This window comes from Cebus imitator, unplaced genomic scaffold (genome assembly GCF_001604975.1).
Source record: "Cebus imitator isolate Cc_AM_T3 unplaced genomic scaffold, Cebus_imitator-1.0 Scaffold13, whole genome shotgun sequence".
In the NCBI taxonomy this organism is placed as follows: domain Eukaryota; kingdom Metazoa; phylum Chordata; class Mammalia; order Primates; family Cebidae; genus Cebus; species Cebus imitator.
Genome location: NW_016107328.1, coordinates 5319635 through 5335918, shown reverse-complemented (window position 1 = coordinate 5335918; position 16284 = coordinate 5319635). Strand labels below are relative to the sequence as shown.

The window sequence follows — 16284 nt, the reverse complement described above, 5'->3', positions numbered from 1 at the left end:
TCAATAATATAAGGAATTAGTGGACAGGGATCTAAAGTCACCTGATGGGGTAGCAGGGACCCATTGCAGAGAAGGTGAGGCCTGCCAGACTCCAAAGCCTTTCCCACAAATTACGATCTACAGACGGAAAGCATCCATCACCTGGCAACTTTTTAGAAATGTAGAATCTAGGATACTCTTCCTAGATCCAAATTTTGTCAAGACATCCAGGTGATTCCTACTACATTAAAGTTGGAGAAGCACTGGTCTAAAGGATGCAGGAGTTAAGCCAGGTGAAGCCCAGAAACTGTCAGCTTAGGGCTAAGAACTCATTGCAAAAGGGTGATTGTTTTAAAACTTACATCATAAAAACAAATAAAATTCATTACATAATTCCTCTTTACCAGGTTCTGATTTAAATACTCCATGTGTGTTATTTCATCTCTTCAATGACCTTCTGAGCTATTATTATTATTCTTCCCATTTTACAGCTGAAGAAAGTGAGGTGCAGAAAGATTGAGGCTCTTGTCAGTGTCACAAAATGAAAAACTGGCAGGTCAATCCCAGGCAGTCTGAACCCACATCCTGCGCTGTGAACTCTATACTTTTCTTTCCTCATGAAATGTGTAGGTTTGGCATATAGCAATCTCTAATACATGTCCTCTCTCATTGAAAGAGTCATGCTTGAAGGGCTGCTCATCTTTTTGTCAAATTCTGCATATTTCTCTGCCCCTCCTTTCCTTAAACATCTAACATGAGCTCAGATTATCAAAGTCAAACAAATACAATTCTCCAATTAAACACATCCCACTTATTCTTAAGTAGGCACTTGCCCTGGAGAAGGGGTACTGAGGGACTTCCGGGCAGTGGTGACACTTGAATATCACCAGGCAAGGTAGGTAAAGAATTGTCCTAGGAAACACATGGGCAGAAGCCAGCATAAGATATGCAGAAAACTGGTGATGAGGTTCAAAAGTAGAAACTACCCAGTGGAGCGATGTGGGAGAAGCTCTTACTGGGGAGTGTGGGGTGGTTTGGAGGAGCATGGGGTGGTTTGATGAATCTTGGAGGGCTTCACTAGAACAGAAAGAGCAGCATAGAGAGCTGTGGACAGAACCTAGCAGAAGACTAAAAACATCAGAAGTTCATGTAGATATCGGATGGGAGGGAGTCAATTGTTGACTTGCTGAGGTTGAGCTGCCTGAATGGAGGTGTCCAGTAGGTCTCTAGACTGCCAAGTCTTAAGCTTAGCAGATAAAACTGGGGTAGAGATACAGGGTTAAGAGTTAGCAGCACACAGATACATATGTGTTGACTGAGGGAGAGATGTGATTATCCAGGGACTGGTGTGGAGTGAGATAATGGGAAGTCATATAGGATGGAAACTTAATGAGCCCCAACACTGAAAAGGTGAATTGAAAAACAAGCCCTGAAGGCACCTGAGAAAGAAGAGTATGTAACCAGCACTACACTGTGCTGTAGGGACTCACTCAACAGTGATCCAGATGCCACCCCAGACTTTGTGAAGCTCACAGCGCAGCTGGTGAGAGAGATGTAGAAGCCAATAGTACTGCAACATGAGGAAGGATGAAGGGGCAGGTAAAGGGCCATGCCCTCAGAGGGGCAATATCTAACTGGGTCAGGAGTGTTCAGAAATCCTTCTTTTAGACATGAAGACATTTTGGCCCAAAGAAGCTAAAGCCATTTGGCCAACATTACTGGGAAAATCCCATAGCAAAAACAGGAGGAGAATTTGTTTTCTATGTTTTTAAGGAAATGAAGTTACATGGTTTCAAAAATATCTCTCACTGTCCATTGGCACAGTTTCTCTCTGGCTGAGATGGCTTGGGCAGGCCCCCAAGAGCTGCATATCAGGTCATAATTCACTCAGCAAGAGACAAAGACAATATCTCTGTCTCATAAATAGAAAAGGAGAGACTTTGTAGTCACTGGCGCACTGACCACCTGGGGCCATGAACTCATTCTCAGATGAACTGCCTGCCACCAATAGGCTGGGAAGTCTCACTCAATGAGTGAGAGTGTTGGAGATTTGACTTTAGACAAAAACAAGCTGGCTCTTAATAATTTTGTTTCTTGAACTAATTGGCAGAAAAAAAAAAAAGTAAAAGAAAAAGAAAGAAAGAAAAAGAAAAAATGAACAAAAAACCAGAAAATACTCATAACCTTTTTTGGGACTTTAGAAAGGCAGTTTTAGTTAACTGCATTGAGTTCCATTTTCTAAAATCAGACTTTAGTTTGCCTTTTAGGAGTCTGCAGATAAACTGGTCCACTTAGGGTACACTATGGTCTTTATATGAGAGGTTTTAATCTATAGGAAACAGTGGAATAAGCAACGATCCATTTTTTACACTCAGCAAAGTCAACCTGCTTTGTCCAATGTCTTCCCCTAAGGGCTGAGGCCCACCAGCCCCTCTGGTATGCAGCAGCAGGAGTTAAGTGGAAGGGTTGGGAGTACCTCCTTCCTGCCCACAGCTGCACCTGTGTGGAGCCAGACGGTGAGCATCCACCAGAAGGGGGCATCCCTGAGACGTCAAGCCCAGGTAGTGATTTCTCCTGTGCTATAAAACATTTTTCCCAACCCCCAGGTCACTAACCTGTATTGCACTGCAGGTTGTGGGTTGCACAGCAGGAAGTGAGAGGCAAGGTGAGTGAGTGAAGCTGCTTCTATATTTACAGCCATTCCCCATCGCTACTGCCTGAACTCTGCCTCCTGTCAGATCAGTGGCCAGTGGCTGCATTAGATTTTCCTAGGAGTTCAAACCCTAATGTGAACTGCATGTGTGAGGGATCTAGGCTGCACCCTCCATCTGAGAATCTAATGCTTCATGATTTACCATTGTTTCCCATCTAGTTGCAGGAAAACATTATGGTGTGAGTTGTGCAATAATTTCATTATGTATCACAATGCAATAATAACAGAAATAAAGTGCAAAATAATGTAAAGCTCTTGAATCATTCCGAAATCATCCCCCAACTCATGTCCGTGGAAAAATTATCTTCCACAAAACCGTTCCCTGGTGCCAAAAAGGTTGGGGACTGCGGATATAAAAGCAAAGAACTCCAGAGCTGGATATAGAGATTCGGAACCAGGGCGCTGAAGAACAAAGAAGGAAGAGAACAAGACAGTGATATATTTGCTAGCAATTGGACTCTATTTTGAGTAGATGGGTCTGATCCATTTAAAGTGTTTGGTAATGGACAAACACCCATGAATAATTCAGGCCTATAACTTTTGTTTTAACTTAAATGATCTGGATAATTACTTGAATTTTTCTTCACATTATCTAATATGTATATGTATATGCATATGTATAGCAAAAACTCAGCTGCAGCTTTGCTCAAAGTGGTTCATAGGATAATTTCTGGTGTAGTTTTGCTGTATTGAACAGAGAGACTGATTTCTCTTCTCTTGCCAGTTTCTCATTCCCTGTTGATAATTTTGTGACAAAGTGTGTGTGTGGGTGGGGGTGGAGTAGGGGAAGGAAGGAGATGGTCATCTACTATTCATTCATTCCATTTATTTAAAATGTGGTATTCAGAGCCATCCATGTGCCAGATGCTATGCTAGGTGCTAAAGACACAAAGATGGATAAGATACAATTCTTGACCTTAAAGCGCTCATAATCTGGTGGGCACGTGAGAGCATTATGACATTGCTCTGATAGAGGAAACCACAGGGTGTGACAGTGTACCAAGGAAAGGGACTTTGAGCCTTGCCTAAACTTACTCTCTGCCTATGTTTATGTGGAGATGGGTTGCCTAGAGCCTCAGAGAAGTTTTTCAGTTTTCAGCTGGAGTCACTCTGAGCACAGAGTGAGTATGAGTTCCCAGGGCTGTACACGCTCCCTCCTGTCATGTCTTCAGGTCACCAGCTTTGTGACACATTCAGTTTGTGATAAGGTGATGCTCAGACAACTGATCTCTTGGCCCATCCCTAGGGTCTTTTTACACTCTCTTCTTTTCTTTACCAGGGAGGAAAATCCATACCCTTCCACTATTTCTTCTGAAGTGTGACCTTTCCTTTCATGTAACTTCTAAAAGAAACCCACTGTAGCTTTGATGTTGTATACTTTAGAGGTCTGTAGTAAAAAGAGCCCAAGTCCCACATTTGTGTAAAATATTTATCGAATCCCTGAATCCTGTGCTCCAGATGTGTTCTGAGTCGGGTACAAACCTCCAAACCTCTGCCATGGAGTCACAAACTCCCTACCCAAATCTATCCAAGTATCAGCTCCATTACATCAATAACCTTATCTCTTTAGTAACTATCTATGTTCTAGGACATAGAACCCAGCAGGCAGGTAGTCAACAAATATCTGTTGAGAAATACATCTATTCAATACTTATTCCACATTTCATTCTATTGTAATATTGATCTCTTAAAGTGCAGCAAAATCATTTTTTTTTTGCCATCCTTTCTTGCTGATAGAATGGTCATGTATCACAATTATGGCCCCTGAAATATAAGGAGGTGTTGTTGGGCCGGGATCCCAGGGGAGCTCCTCAAAGGGGCGCAAATTCAGTTAGCTTATGCCCTTTTACCATTTTGGTCTCTTGCCCTTTGTCCTTCTGCTTTTCCATGCCTGCAAAGCAACCATGATGACACGAGATGTAACCAGTGGCTTTCAACTGACCTTGGAGCAAAGCTGTGCAACAATCCATCAGAGATATAGTAAAGGAGATTCCCTCTATAGGAATATATATGTGTATATATGTATATATATCTCCCTATCTAGGATATTCCTATATAAATATAGGACTGGATATATAGATCCCTGTATAGTAATCTCCTTGATTACATCCCTGATGGATTGTTGCACAGCTTTCCCTTGGAGGATGCCCAATGGCAAGGAACTCATCATTTCAAAAAAAAACAGCTTCCTGGGCAGATCTGTTTGTTGCCAGCCTTTACGTTTTTGTGAATCAGAATTTCTCCTACTTTAATGGCCATCCATTGGTCTTAATTCCATTCCACAGGAGACACACATAAATAACCAGTCTCTTTGTCATAACAGAACTGCAAATGTTTAAAGACAGTCACCATATTCCTTCTTTAGCCCTTCTATCTTCAGGACTTTCTGAGGTATTCTTTCTTTTTGTTTTTGGTCTTGCTGTGGCTTGAATGTGCCCCTTATAAAGCATGTGTTGGAAACTGAATCCCCAATGTTACAGTGGGGCCTGATGAGAGGTGTTTAGATCCTGAGGACTTTACCTTCATGAGAGGATTAATGCTGATTGTAAAAGGTTTGAGGCTTTGAGTTTAATCTCTTGCTCTTTTATGCCCATGTGATGCCTTCTGCCATCTTATATTGCAACAAAAAGCCTTCACCAGATATGCTCCCTCAATTGTGGAATTCCTGGTCTCCAAAGCCAGGAGCCAAATAATTTTTTTTTTTAATAAATTACAAAGTCTCAGGTATTTTTTTTATAGCAGCATAAGACGTTTTCTGTTAGACTTTTTTTGGTGCTCTTATTTGTTCTGCCTATCTTCTGAGTTAAAGAAATACATGTACTTTGATAATACATTCCCTAATCCTTAGCAGTTTCTATTTTATAAACAATCTTGTGCATTCAGCATGCAATCACACACACAAACATACACACAAATGAAGAAAAGATTCTGAAATGATTTACTTCAGTCAACTGAAAAATCAGCTGACATAGAACAGGATGTGTTGTTTACAAAATGAAGTGTTTATAGTTTTTTGTTTTTATGTGACAATTTTACACTGACATGCACTTTAGATAGAAATGGCAGTTCTAAAAAAATTACTCATTTAACAAGAAACCCCAAAACATTAATATGATTTACTTTCAAACCAGCTTATGTCTTCACCATGTATAACTTTATCATTCCCTAATTTGGGGGAAGTTTGTGCTTCAAAGACATTTTGCAATTAGTAACACTTGAACTTAGACACATAGAGCAGGAAACAGAGTGAAGGGGATAGAAAACCCCAGTAGCTATAAAGTGCAAAGTATTTAATTTATTAAAATGTATGATCTAGTGAAATGAAATTCAGATATCAAAGATACACATGCACATTCAGAGTCCAATGCATAGATATCAAAGAAACAAGCAAACATAGGTTCATCTGACAACACATTGTCAGATAAGCTCAGTTCCTTTATTAAGAAGGTAGTGGCATAGTGACATTTGCGGGTAGGTGGCTTTTATGCCTACCAGAATGTGTCTGGGCCTCCTGTGGAATGTCTGGCATCTCCATGGTTAATTAATCTACTCTGCATTCTTCCTCTACCCCACAGGCCTGACTAAAAAATCTTGCAGGGAGAAAATCTGGCTTCTGAAGTGCTGCTTAAGTGACCTGACTTCTTAAAATAGTCCTTCATAAACAAAACTCACATGATATAATTTAAGTGTGTAAATCCAGTTACATTTCCGGGGGAAGTGTAGGGAAGATTATACTGGCTTTCCTGGCTCTGTTGTGGCTGGCTGAAGCAGCATTCCTTGACTAAAGTCTCATAAAAATTCTGAGAAGAAAATTCTTTACATAACCTACTCTTTTGCTAACAGAGGTCCAAATCTATGTATCACAGAAATTTTTGCAATCTTCAATACTGCCACCAATCTTCATGTTCTGTTAGTTTAGCAGAACATGTTAAAGAGAAAACCAAGAACACACTTCAGAAGCAATAAGTCAAGAGAACTGATATGTTGTCCAACTGCGTATTCTGGCCCTACTGGTCTTTCAGAGAACCAATATTGTACCTATCTGGTGCTGAGAGGAAAGGATTAAGATGAGTGTGGCAAGTGTCTCCTATGTTTTGAAAATAAACACATGTAGAATCAACTTAAATAGACACACTTGTGAAATGAATACATTAGCATCTTAAGAAATATTTAGACAACAGTAAAATGTCACATCAGCATGATTGTAGTAGTGTCCTCTGATTAAATGTTCCTGGCAGCACTGAATATGGAATAAACTCTTTTTTTAAATCTTTCGTTTTTTTTTTTTTTTTGCTTGATTTCACTCATCTCTGATGAGCTCTTAAAATGCCTTCAATCATCAAAGCTCAAATCAGCCTAATGCATTTGTCCTACTTAGCGTGACATTGTAGCAGCTGCTCCAGAAGCAAAGTCCTCCCAGTCTTCCCAGTTCTGATCTAATTATGCTCTGACCTGCTGATAAGAGTCAGGTGATATTACCGGATGTGAAGGAAAACGCATTCGTAATTCAATCTTGCAAAGCACACACTACACAATCATTTTACAACTCTCTCTAAATACACAGACAACAAGCCTATTTGCAACTCCAGGGCAAAGATGTCTACAGGGCAGGGCTGAAAAGATTTAATTGGTCATTTCAGCAGTCATTAAGATATCCTTTGTGAAACCCATTCTCCACCAACATGCATACACACAAGCACTCATGCATGCGTGCACACACACACACGCACACACACACGAAGAAGAAGAAAGAAAAGAAAAATAGAATGAAGAGGAGAATCTCTGGGTATTTTTCACAAGAGAGAACAATATTTCCATTTCTCAGCGTTCAGAGGAATCTCTTGGGAAAGTTGACACTCAAATCGGTTTTTGAAAGGCATTTTTCTCAGGCATGCTGGCAAGCTGCCATTATTTTTTTAAAATCTATGTGAATTTCCTAAAGAAAAATGTACAGAAATGGAGATGTTTGGGGTTTTAAGAAATGCACACCATAACTAGCAAGGTGCGTTAAATTGGATTCCATTCATACTCATTTAATGGATATTTATGTCTCTGAAGTACATATGTACCTTTATACCAACTACCAAATTGGAATGATTTACATTACATGCCATTTGTTGTACATTAAGAAGTCACAGGACTCCCTTTATTTGATCTGAGCTAGCTACCAATAACCTTAGACTTAGACAAAGAACATATAATACCTTATGTTTAAATTGTACAGATGAGGGGAGAGATGTTGGTAATTTCATTATATTCATTTTATCTCTACTGTGAAGTCAGTCTTTCATTTAAGTGATCGGAAATGTGTATTTAAGTCACATACAAAGTCAGCTTCCCTCCTGAACTCAATCTACTCATACTATACACCACTATCTTATCCAGTACACACACACAGAAACATTTTCTCCTAAAGGATTTTTTAAAGGCCAAATGGTAGGCTAAATGTCCCTCATTATAAGTCAAGTTTAATGATCATTCTTTAGCATTTTTCTGGCTCTAGTCTCTTCTGTTTGATACGATGTTGAAAGGCAGGAAAGAAGATGTTGCATGAGAAATTCAAATCTGACAGCATGACCTTGAGTACTATGTAACCTGGATTTGCATACCTGACTGCTTTTGATTGTACAGTTTTCTTGGAGAAACCACCTCCACTCTGACAAGCCTGCTTATCTACTGCACCAACAGGCACAGAAGACTAAATTAGCCACTAGCTGTAACATTTTAGAATCTCCAAGAGGGAACCATAATGCAGCAATCTTTCTGGTTAAATATTGCTGCCTCTCAGTTTTTCAGTAACTAAATGATTTCTACCATCTTATCACTAATGAGCTGAAGAATTAGAATGAGATAGTTTCAAATGTAAGATAGCTCATATTATTGTCACAAGCAATTAAAATAGAGTAAAATGCTAACTATAGTAATAGCATTTAGAATTTCTCGACCTTGTGAAAGAACATAGCAAATATAGTCTTATCGTTAATGCTTTATTTATACATACAACATCATTTTATAATGAATTTCCTGGTGGATAAATCAAACTGGTGAGACAAACAATTGGTTTACGATGTGGAAAAAATAAATCAGTGTCTTAGGGAAATCTGGACAGGGCATTCCTATAATTGGTTTGAAGCTTTTTTAACTTGTGAAATTTCATAATAAATAAATAAATGTAGTCCTAGTGTTACCTATAGCTGAGCTAAGTCAGAATGAAATAAAAGGAACCCTTCAAACTGGGTTTTGAACCTTCTGAAAGTTCCTCAGTCTTTCCGATGCCACTGCAGAAGCAGAAAACATATGGGTGATTATGTCTGTTCTAGACAATAATCTCTTTGTGGGGTGAGAAGTCAGTGTTTGTAGTCTGTTAATTGAGTAGAGAAAACATAAACCATCTCTTTGCTGATGGCAGGGAGCTTCCTGAGTGACCCTTTTTAGGTTCCATTTTGTATCCACATTGGAAAGCAAATGGTGATTCAATTAACACAGGGCTTTGTCTCTTCATATAGGGTGTCTGCAGAGATTTGCAGTGTGGTTGCTACCCTGTCAAGTCACAGATGTAATTTTCTTCAGGATAGAAAGAGGGAAAGCAGATTCTCATAGCTTAGATTCAAGGAAGGCAATCATTGGCTCATTTGTTCCTTTCAAAATGACATTTTCAGTGAAGTAAAACAGCTGCCAAGGTGTGCTGACTCTATACTCTCATTTTCATTTCCTAATTCTTGAAAATGCTAAGTTAAACATTAGCCATCCTCCTAAAGAGAATGAAGACTAGAGAAAGATGCTGTTTCAGAATTTGTGGTCTTCAGTTGAGAGATTTGTATCTAGCTAAGCAGAATGATGAGCTAGCTACAATGAGCCTGTGCCCAGCAATTCACTTGTTTTTCTCTCATAATTTCCCTTTGGCTTCATTAAATGTTCATTCATGTGCTATTCAGAGTTTACTCTCTTAAGTAGTAAAAAAGAGGTATTCCTCACTCTTAAAGAGTTTCAAATGCTGATGTATTTAGAAGGATAATCACTAAAAGGTTTCTGAAAAATGATTGTCATTAGAGTCAGGGTTTGAATTCTGTCCTCACCACTTGCAAGGCTCCTGATCTTCAGGATGCCACTGTAAAGTTTCTAGGAATTTGTCATCTTTTTTTCTCTGAAATGAAAATGAAGTATGATACCATCTATTTTTCATCATTAGATGGGACGATGCACATCAAAGTGCTTAGTTACATGTAAAATATTGTGTGAAGGATTATTATTGTTTTTTGATTTCTTTAAAAGATGTTTATTTGTAAGACTGCCTTACACACATATGATGCCTGTGTGTGTGTGTGTGTGTGTGTGTGTGTGTATGTAGAAAGCTTTCACCAACATACCAGGGCACTTGGATATTTTATAATATTTCTTATATGATGAATGATCTTATTCATTCAGTGACTGTTGAATACTTACTGTATATCTGGCATTTTTCTAGGGGCTGAGGATAAAATGCTAATTATGATAGACAACATCTTTGACCTTATGGTGTTTGCATTCTTGTGAGGGTGTTGGGGGAGAAACATAGTAGTTGTAAACAAATAAGATAATTTCAGATAGCAGATGTGCTCTGGAGAAAATAAAACAAGTCATTTATTAGAGAAACTAGTAGCATTTGAGAATTTGGAACAATGAGAATGTGCCAATCTTATAAAGATGGGAAAAATTGCTCTAGGTGGCAGGTGAAAAGACACAGAATTAGGAAGAGCCTAGAATATGGCAAAAATGGACAGTTTATTTGGAGCCTAAGGAAGAGAAGAGAAGGAAATATGGTTGGAGAGAGAAGAAGCAACTAAGTGCTCAGAGACTCAAGCATGCTGTGGTAAGCAGTTAGGATTTTACTCTAGTTGCTATAAGAAGTCTTTAGCAGGTTTTGAGCATTCCTTATGTGTTACCAGACATGGAAAACTAAATAGTACCTATTCAGAAATCACAGATTTTTATAAAAAGCGATTTATTTTCTGCTTCGTCCATCTGCAAGATCTAGGAAAGACTCTTAAGCCCATAGAGGGCGCCAAAGGACCTTTAAAGGCCCTTTCAGCACTGAAGTGAGGGGAGAGCGCTCTGGCTGTTCCTTTAGAGTTTTGGTAAAAGGTGACTCAACCTACGAAATTGTAGTTTATCTGTAATTCTTACCCGAACAAAAATTGAATGAGCTTGTTTTACATGCATCAGGACCTTGGTTTTCACAGTGGAGAGTTGTTTATGATGAGATGAGGGTGGGAAGACATTTGGGGGTTATTTTTAATCTCCTCCCATCTGGTAGTATTTGAGTAGAGTATAAAACAAATATGGAGCCAAAATTTACTTTCTCGATTCACTTGGCAAGAAAAATATATCTATACTTAGAACTTTGAAAACACTCATCATTCGCCACTTAGGATGTGTTATTCTAAATACTATTCCAAACTTACTTATTAAGTATTTTAGTTGTGCATACTGAGAAAGGCTATTGCATGAAAAGCAGTGGGTTATAATAAATGGAATTTCCCACACATGATCAGATAGCTATGCTTTATTGTGAAAACAACTCATAGTGAGTTAGATGAAATAAAGAGAAGGCAAAGAGAAGGAAAGAAGAAACAGGAAGAGGAGGAAGACAGAGAAGAAAAGATCTGCTAATGTCTAAGTGTACAACAAAAAAATAAAAAAGAATGAGAGAGCTTGGAAGAAAGTAGATTTAGCTGTACTGACATGTAGGTATTCATGTAACTAGGATTGAGAAATAGTTAATACCAAAGAATTTGACTTCCACTTCCCAGGTTGAGACTTATTTGTTACGGGTGGATATAAAGGTTCATGGTGACTGTGATAAAACATTCATTACTGTCTTTAATAAGAAAAAGTTCAGTCAATCAGGCCTTACTCAGAGTCTCTCATCTCTCTGTTTCATGCCTGATAATCACAGGCATGTAGTTTATATACTCTTTGCTTTACCCAGAGAGACTTCAAAAGCACTGTAAAAGCAGCGAACCAGTTAAGTCACCTGAGCAAAGGAATACGGAACTATTGGAGAAGAGACAGGATCCCACGTTGACCGGAAGTCCAGGAGGCCAATGATGGGAGAAACACTCTAACACTGCTGGTCATCTAAACGTCATGAGCAATTTTCAGTGGGGTTGTGCCTGTTTATTCTAACCACCATCTATTCAAATTTGACCAAAAGGAAGAGGAGTTTTAAGCTTCTAATACAGCAAAAATGACACAGAGGCTAAGGCTAAATGACAGAGCAGGCCCCTACAAAGCAGCTCTCTGATCACGCATCTCACACCAGCCGTCTATTTGAAAACACTTCACTTGACATGTTTTCCTCATTTTCGAGGAATCCCCAAAGTCACTCTCCTGTTACCTACCATACATTTCGCAAAGACAGTGCCAAGCCATTAATTATCTATTGGTTTTAGTAAATTTAAACAATAGAATCAATGTCTACCTTCTCATCCAAAAACAATGTGAACTTTGTTCACATAAGCATATCCATATTTAAGAGGGAAAAATAGAAAAAAAAAGGAGAAAGATACCTAAAGAACGAGATCCCACCTAAACATAATATTTAAACTATCGACATCAAAATGCCCTTTTCCAATTAATCAAAACTTGTGTTCTTTGCCAACACCCTCCACTCCCCATTCCTGAGGTTGGTTTATTCAAAGCACTGGGGTCGCAGCTTATCATGAGGGAAAATATCATGTTTGGTCACTAAGGCAATAAAAAATTTCCTGAGAAAATCATGTGTCAAAGAATGTTTGAAAGATTGGATGAAGTAACATGTTCAGCACTCAGCACTGACAATCGGTATGTGTTTAACAAAAGTATGTTCCTTTGAGAACTGAGGGTTTGTGGCTGAGAGATATGGAAAAACCCAACTCTGAAGCCCAGAGTCCCCTACAACACCCTGCTGGGACTCTCATGAGGAGAGCTGTTAAGGAATGGGTCACCTTCTAAATCCGGATGCTTCTCCTCCCCTTCTGTCTCCTTCTCCAGAGACTGCAGACCCTGAGGGAGGGGGATGAGAAGCAGAAAGCACACTTTCCTAGCTGATGTCAGAGTGGAATTACTCATAGAATCAGAGTAGAAGGGTAGAGTTGGTAGAAACTTTTAGAGGTCATTTAGTTCCACTTTAAGAAGAGATTGCATTCCGCTAACACTCGAAACCTCCTAGGTGCAAGGCGCTGTGCCATCCTGAAGGAGGAGACTTAAAGAGAGTGCAGCAGCCCTGGCTCTCTGGAAGCTATATGATTAATAACCCGGGGAAGTCAGAGGGGAAACGCAAGGCAGGCAGGAGTTACCTGGTTGATGGAAATGACCGCCAGCCGAGGGATGACCACTTGGAGGATCACCTGCAGCAGCGAGGTGCCCAGGCCGGCCAGGATGGCCCAGGTGAGCGGCAGCGGCAGCATGCTGTAGGTGGCGAAGAGCGTGAAGAGCACGTAGCCTATGCCGTCACCCAGGAGCCCGTAGCCGAGGCCTGCTGCCAGGATCTGGGTGGTCATGGCCACCCAGGTGACCACGCCGCTGTACTGCAGGTACGTGTGCGAGGTGGTGTCTTTCCTGACCACCACCAGGGCGCAGATCACCACCTCAATGCCGGTGAAGAAGCCCAGCAGGATGCCTTTGAGCGGGTCCATCGGGGCCGAGGCCAGGCTCAAGTGCAGGACCAAGAGAGTGAGTTTGGTCAGCACGTCCAGCACGTTCATCACCACTTCTGATTTGCGCCTCTGGCCCAAGAAATAGCGCTGGTAGAGGCGTTCCAGATCCCGAGACTTGAATGAGTTGCGCAGGGTGGGGAAAATGACCCCTCTGTAGCTGTAGCCCCCGTTAAGGAAGAAATCCGAGTTACTCGGGGCACAGTCAAGGTGCAGGAAGCCCAAGTCGCCCCCGCCTCCGCTGCCGCTGGCACTGCCGCTGCCGCTGCGTTCTGGGAAGACTTTGGTGCCGCAGGTGCTGTGCGCTCGCTCTCCCGGGCCCAGCGAGTAGAGGGGCAGCGCGGAGTCGCCTGACAGCTGAGGCGCGTGGTGATTGGGGCCGGCGCCCGTAGGGTCCGAGGCTTTGCTCGAGCCTCCGCTCCCGCCGCCTCCCCGGTGCCCGTGAATGAAGCGCTGCTCGGTGATGTGCCGCACCGCCGTCTGCCACAGCAGTCGCTGCGGCCGGGAGCCGCTCCTGCAGTCGCCGGCCGGGGGCGTCGGGTGGATGGTGTAGAGTTCCTCGCTGCCTGTAAGGCAGCGCACATCAGAGAGCTCCATGGCGCCGGGTCGCAGGAGGGAGGCGCAGAACCTTGGGGAGGCAGCCGGAGGAGGGGGTTCCTAAAGACTCGAAGGCGGCCTGGTAGGAGCTTGGCAGCGATCCCTTCTATTCTAGACTGCCCCGTTGCAGGAGCCCTGTGTCAGGGCTCCCTGTAGGTCAGGTCATACTGTGCCCAGGGGCAAAGGGCACCTGGAAGATTGCGGCGGACCTCCGCGTCCTTGCGCGCCGCTCTCCCGCCAGTCGGCGCAGCTTGGGTACGCAGCAGCAGTGGCTATTTGTCCGCAGGAGCCTCAGCGCTCCGAGCCACGCAGCCCCTTCCTGGACTCAGGCTCCTTGGTTGGTTCTAGGCTCAGCGTCTTGGCGCAGCCTTTGCTCTCCAAGAGACGCCTAGGCTCCCGGGCGCCGAGCTTCTGCTGCGCGTCGGGCGGGTCCTGGCTGCAGCACTGGGCTCCGGACGCTCACTGCTGCTCGGCGGCTGCAGGGGACCTGGCTGGGGGTGACCGGCGGCAGCGATGGGTGCGAAGTTAGCAGATGTGGCTGGAATCATCGCCCTTCGGAGAACTCCATTGCGCCGGGATGGGGAACAGAGGCGGAGCTGGGGGCGGGGGCAAAGAAGGAGGAGGGGGGCACGGTGAGGTGTTGGGGAGCCCTGCGACAGGGTTGGAGCGGTGGCAGCCTCGGCGCTAACAATTCACCAAATAGTTAATTTGGAGGAAGGATGAGGCTCACTCTTCGGCTCCTTCCTAGATCTGGAGCAAGGACTGACAGCTCAGCGCTGGCTCTGGCCAGAAACATCACTCCCGGAGAGGGTATGGGGACTCTAGCCCCGGGGTCCCAGCCTGAGCTATAAGACGAGGTCAACGCTTCCAGTTGTGCTTTCGAAGGGTCGCAGCACACAGTTCCCATCCCCTTTACTTCGTTCTTTGGAGTCCATTTGGCTCGGAGCTAGGAGGACCAGGAGGCGGGGGAAGGAGAAAGTGGGGAGGGCTCCAAAGCCAAGAGCTCCGAGAACCAAGAGGAGCCGCTGGTCCGGGTATCCGAGGTTGAGAACCGAAGCTTGTGGGGTGCGGCGAAGGTTTGGAGGAGAAGGGAGGCCCGAGGCCGCTTGGAAGTCGACAGAGACGCCTCTGGATCCAGGGAAGCGCCGCCGCGTGCCACCCTGGAGCTCTGAAGCGCGCTGCAGGCACCAGGCGACTGGGAGGAATTTGGAGACCTGTCAGAGCGGTCAGACACCCGTGGTGACTTAAACCCGCCCCCGCGCCAAGCCACGCCCCCGGAACCGAGCTGGGGGTGGCCGAGGGACCTGCCACCCAGATTTGGGCAGGACGCCCCAGGTCTGGCAGGCAGCGGCACGGAGCCGGCCGGCGTGGGAGAGGACCACTGAGGGCTAGGGAGGGCGGGCGCCCCCAGCCCTCCCTGGGCGCGCTGCGATCCAGCGTTCCAGCTGACCGCGCCAGCCGGTCCCTCCGCTGTTCTTTTTTAGGTATTGGCTCTTGTCCTCTGCAGGTGCGGAGCCAGGACTCGTAGGCCGCTTTGCCCACGGACTCAGGGAGCCCAGCGCGACGGAATACAGGGTCTCCTTTCCGCCCTCCCTACCCGGGCGTCTTTTGCCAAAGCCAACTTTCCGGCTCCCAAGAAGCCGCAATCATAGAGGCAGGCAGTTTCCTACGGGAGCCTCTTTACTACCTTGATCCGGAGGGGTGGAGCGGACCGGGCATTAAAATGGGGACGTCCCCTGCCTGCCTCGCACACTGAGTTTCTCCGCTTACAATACGGTCCAGGAGGCGGACGTGGAGAAAGGCATGTCCGGGGCCCGCCTCGCCCTAGCCCAGGTTTCCCGCCTGCCCAGGCTCAGCCGAGCGCTAGCGGACAAAGCCTGCGGCGGCGCTCGCGGTGGACCACGTCGCTGCGCGGTGGGCGCTTAGTGCCAGTGCTAACGCCGGACGAGCAGCGTCCCTGGGTGCAGGGTCTGCAGAGTCTGCAGGGCAAACGCGGCCGTCGCAGTCCCGCACCCGGATGCAGGTGGAGGAGCGGTGGTGGTCACCACCTCCGCCACCAAGACTGCGGCTGCAGCCGGTGGAGCCCGGGCCCAGAGCACAGTCAGCTGATGGCCAATGACGTCAGGCCCTGGGCGCGTTTGCGGCTCCCTGTGGCGTCCCATGAAAGCCCAAATGACCGCCTCGCCTTGCAGCCCCCTCAGCCCCTCCTGAGCGAGAAGAGAAGATCCCTTCCCTCCTGTCTGTCCTAAGGAAGAATAAATTTCGATCTCCCCCCGCCAACCACATACACTGTTTCCTGGGTTATTTCTGTCGGCCGTGTCC

General features: G+C 44.3%; 1 protein-coding gene across 3 annotated transcripts in view; it reads right to left on the bottom strand.

The window, feature by feature from the left end:
• The window catches only part of ADCY8 (adenylate cyclase 8), a 268034-nt gene extending 251980 nt beyond the window's left edge, over nt 1–16054 (bottom strand). For 2 of the 3 annotated variants that reach the window (XM_017500379.2, XM_017500387.2), the window contains exon 1: nt 13009–15170. In XM_017500379.2, coding sequence (XP_017355868.1) covers nt 13009–13962 — 954 coding nt within the window. In that variant the 5' untranslated portion in view covers nt 13963–15170. Of the gene's footprint in view, nt 1–13008 lie in introns of all 3 variants that reach the window. The other variant, XM_017500373.2, reaches the window with a different exon arrangement.
• Nucleotides 16055–16284: the final 230 nt, after the last annotated feature.